Source organism: Setaria viridis, chromosome 7 (genome assembly GCF_005286985.2).
Source record: "Setaria viridis chromosome 7, Setaria_viridis_v4.0, whole genome shotgun sequence".
Lineage (NCBI taxonomy): Eukaryota > Viridiplantae > Streptophyta > Magnoliopsida > Poales > Poaceae > Setaria > Setaria viridis.
Genome location: NC_048269.2, coordinates 16,674,254 through 16,678,434, shown reverse-complemented (window position 1 = coordinate 16,678,434; position 4,181 = coordinate 16,674,254). Strand labels below are relative to the sequence as shown.

The 4,181-nt window shown below is 49.8% G+C and overlaps 1 protein-coding gene across 1 annotated transcript; it reads right to left on the bottom strand.

The window, feature by feature from the left end:
• Positions 1–1,049: 1,049 nt before the first annotated feature.
• Positions 1,050–4,181, bottom strand: LOC117863317 (splicing factor-like protein 1). Its single transcript, XM_034746975.2, has 2 exons — positions 1,872–4,181; positions 1,050–1,356 (listed from the first exon to the last, which is right to left on the bottom strand). Exon 1 carries the CDS (start codon positions 4,104–4,106, stop codon positions 1,914–1,916), a length of 2,193 nt encoding a protein of 730 aa, XP_034602866.1. The 5' UTR covers positions 4,107–4,181; the 3' UTR covers positions 1,050–1,356; positions 1,872–1,913.

Below are 4,181 nucleotides of genomic sequence, written 5' to 3'. Positions count from 1 at the left end.
TGTAGTGCAAATTGAGGTGGATAATGTCAGATTCAAGATCACATCAAACTGCATGTGCAGGCAATATCTATAAGAATACCATTGGAGCAACAACTATGAGGTTCTGTCCCAGCTGACATCACAATCTTGAAGAAACATCCATCACCAAAAAGTAAATACACTACTCGCAGTAAAACCACCATCTAAAATTAGATTGGCTCACCTTAAAAGGACAAAGCAAAGGAGAAAGGTAACAAAGAAAAAAAAACTGGAACCACTAATCCTTACATCTTTCCATCTACAGCACAATGGAAAAGAAGACTTTAAAGACAGGAAATAGAGCAGATAACACACCTACAAAACTATGGAGGCAATGCCAGGTAGATGGTGTAACAGCAACATGATATAAAGGTAGCTAATGCTGGTTGTGACGACTGACTATTGCATCCTTTCACTGGGACAAGGATATGATAATGTCCTACTTTCCTTCCAATACATCTAGAAAAACCTAATCTATGCTAACTACCTTCCAAACCTTCACATGAGCCCATGGATATCATTTTGAAGCATGCATCTTGAGCATAGACTCCAGACTACATCCTGCATGCCGGCATGTCCTACTTGAACCGCAAACAAAAATTCCAACAATGTTAAGAATATTAGCAATATAAAATATATATCTGTAAGTTCTGCGCCGTAGATTTCCAGCATGGTATGATGCCTAATGCACACATCAACTACCAACAGTGAGAAACTCGTTACTGTGTGTCAGTAGGAAATGTAAAGGAGAAACCAAATTTAAAGCGTTAGGTTCCACAGAACAATTCACAACATCTCCATTATACCTGAGATTCATCAAGCGCTATAAACTCTGACTGCCTGTGCCAATCTGTCACAAAAAGTCGAAAACTGCCAAACAACTTAGCCAAAAACGTAAGATAGGAAGCTTGACATATTCATCAGATGCCAAACATGCATTTCAAAGTCATACCAACCAGCAAGGGGCAGCAATCTTTCTGCTTCTGATGATGAGGACTGCTAGCACTTACCAAATCAAGGGGAAGAACATGTGAACAATAAAGTGAGAATAACACTTATAAGGGTCACAGAACAATGGAGCTTTAAGTGACATCACATGATAATCTCAAATAATGACAATAAATATCATAACAAAAGCATTAGTAAAAGGTTCCTTAAAACAGTTCCAGAAGGAGATAGCAAATATTCCGATGCCTGCTGAGCCAGTAATGCTTCATGCTTTCTTAAGCATGCAACCTCTGCAAAGGTCACAACAGCACACAGCAAGGTTAAGATGTGAGTCCCAAACTTCCAACAAGAAATAAATCAGGTTGGTATAAGCTCCAAGAAAGATCAAGCCTGTCAAAAAAGTTGAGACAACATAGAAAAGGTGAGGTCTAGTTAGTAAACCACTGCACATGGAAACAGAGGGGAAAAGCATAAAGCAAGCATATAATCTATTGAGAAATTCTTTATTATATACTGAAGTGCATAAGAAAGTGCATTGTATCATATCCTACAAAAAATATCCAGGTGGAATTCCTTTCTCGATTGAAAAAAGAATCTGAGAATATCATATCTTATCAAAACTCAATATTGCCTTGCAAAGAGTTTTACCAACTTCCTTACCATCCTAGTGAGCATGTTAGTGCTAGCCACATTCTAACATCAGGGCAATATGGTTAACCTACATCTTAAAAAATATCCTTACTAAACAAGTAGAAATATTGCATGACTTCACGGTGCTTAATTAGTTCACACCATGTAGTGACTCCAGGAATTTTTGCAGTGCAAGCACATTCGAACCAAACATTGGATAATGAACAACTTGAAATAACTTGTGCAACTAATAGAAGAAGGTCATGTTAAGTTACCTTTTGCCCTTTGTTGGAAGAATCACCCAAGCTTGGCTCATATCACTTCATTTCTGACATAAACTTATCATACTCCGCATCAGCACCATAGGAAGCTGGCTGGTCGGTGGTGGAGGACAAAGGTGGTGGCGGTGGTGGCACTGCATTGTGGGTGGCCCAAGGTGCCGTTGCAATACTCTGAGAGGGATCGACACTAGCTGGTGGCGGAGGAGGCGGTGGCTGATATGTAGGATAGTATGTGGAGTAACTATAAGGTGGTGGAGGGTACATTGGTGGTGCATTTGGTGCGCCGGAGGATGCATATACTGGAGCTGGGGCAGGGTGAGTGGGTGCACCAGAACTCGGTGGTGTTACACCAGGGGGATAATTCTGAGCTCCATCACTTGATGCAGCAGTGCCTGGTGGAGGGATCGGAGCTGCTGGGGATGGTGGTGGAGGAGGATACTGCACACCATATGGAGGTGGGGCCGTCTGACCTGGTGCAGGGGGTGCCGGATTGTAGACGCTAGAGCCTGGTGGCGGCGGAGGATACGAAGCATATGGTGGTGGGTGCCCCCATGGAACTGGAGTGTAACTCCCTGGTGGAGGAGGAGGTGGTGCCCCCATGTAGGATTGGGAAGAATAGCCACCAGAAGCAGGATCTGTAGGAGGATATGACGGTGGTGCTGACACTGCAGGTGCCGGCTGTGGAGGCTTGCCGGCAACTCTAACGGCAATAACTCTGCCTTCAAAATGGTGACCATTCATTGCAGCAATCGCTGCATTAGCCTGTGAGACATCTGAATACTTCACAAATCCATATCCTTTGCTATGCCCAGTGTTTCGATCCTTGATCACCTTAGCCATGACAATATCCCCAAATTGTGAAAACAGACTGATCAATCCTGCATCATCCATTGTAGGTGGCAAGTAACCAATATACAGATTTGTCTCGTCGTAGTCTTTCTTGATACCATTGGCCCCAATGGCAGCCGCACCACCACCAGCAGACCAAGGCGGGTTACTCCCACTACCAGCAGAAGCGCCACCACTGCCACCGCTTCCTGTAAGAGCCAACATGGGACCACCAGATTTTGTCATGGACTCAGGTGCACTCCCACCACCAAGCTCAGCCAGGAAGTTCTGGTATTCATCATCCATCTTCTTCCCAGACGTGCCCTTGACCGGACAATCAATTGTCGGGTGCCCACCATCACCACAAATCTTGCACTGCACATCACTCTTAAACGTGTTCATCTTATTGGGGCAAGCATACTGCCGGTGACCAGGCTCCCCACATGTCCTACAGAACTCATCATCCCTAATTGTCCCATTGAGCGCGGCAAGCTCCCGAAGCTGCTGCCTCTTGTGCTCGTTCAGCACCTCATCCACCGGGGTTAGCAGCTTCTCCACCATCCCAGCAGCCGCATCCAGTGCCTCCTGAGTCTCTGCCTCAACAAGCACATGGAGGTCCTCATTCTCGCTGGGATCCGGCTTGAGATCCCTCTTCTGCAACAGCTTCCCTTCCTTGACGCTCCCCTTCCCCCTGATGACAATCTTGGCACCGGTCTCCTTCTCCATCCGCTTCTGCGTGTTGCCGCGCGGGCCGATGATAAGCCCGATGAAATTGTACCCTGGGTACTCCTTCATGGGGATGTAGAGCTTCTTCTGAAGCTTGGGCGGGCGGTAGTCGGAGGGGGGCTTGAAGGCGGGGTTGCGGCGGATAAGCTGGGAGATGATCTCCTGCCTCTCGCGGTTGAGGCGCTCCCGGGCGCGGTACTCGCGGGTGTTGATGCGGATGCCGAGGTTGTCGTAGACGGGCTCGGGAGACGGCGAGCGCGCGCCCTCCGGGCGGTCGTCGAGCGGGAGGCCCGACTGCAGCAGGCGCGAGATCTCGAGGAGGCGCGCGTTGAGGGCGTGCACCTCGGGGTCCATCTCGGCGGCGAAGTCCTTCATGAAGTCCGGGAGCGCGATGGCCGGGCGCGGCTCCTCCTCGGCCCAGCGCGTCTTGCGCTTCCGCCCCCCGGCCCCGCCCTCGCCGCCGGAGTTGTTGGCGGCGGGGTCGTCGCTGGACTGCTCCCAGCGGCTGCGGCGGCGGCGGCGGGAGGAGGAGTCCCCGGCGCCCGCGCCGGAGCCATCGCCGTTGCCGTGGGGCTCGGAGGACGGGTCGCGCGGGGGCTCCGACGACGCGGCGCGGGGAGGGTCGGAGGAGGGCTCGCGCGAGGGGGAGCGGGCTAGGGTTTCGGCGGACGCCATGGCTGCGGCTGCGGAGGGGAGAGAGGCGTCTCGACTTGACTCTCGTTTGGGGGAAAAAATCGAAGAAGAATTTGG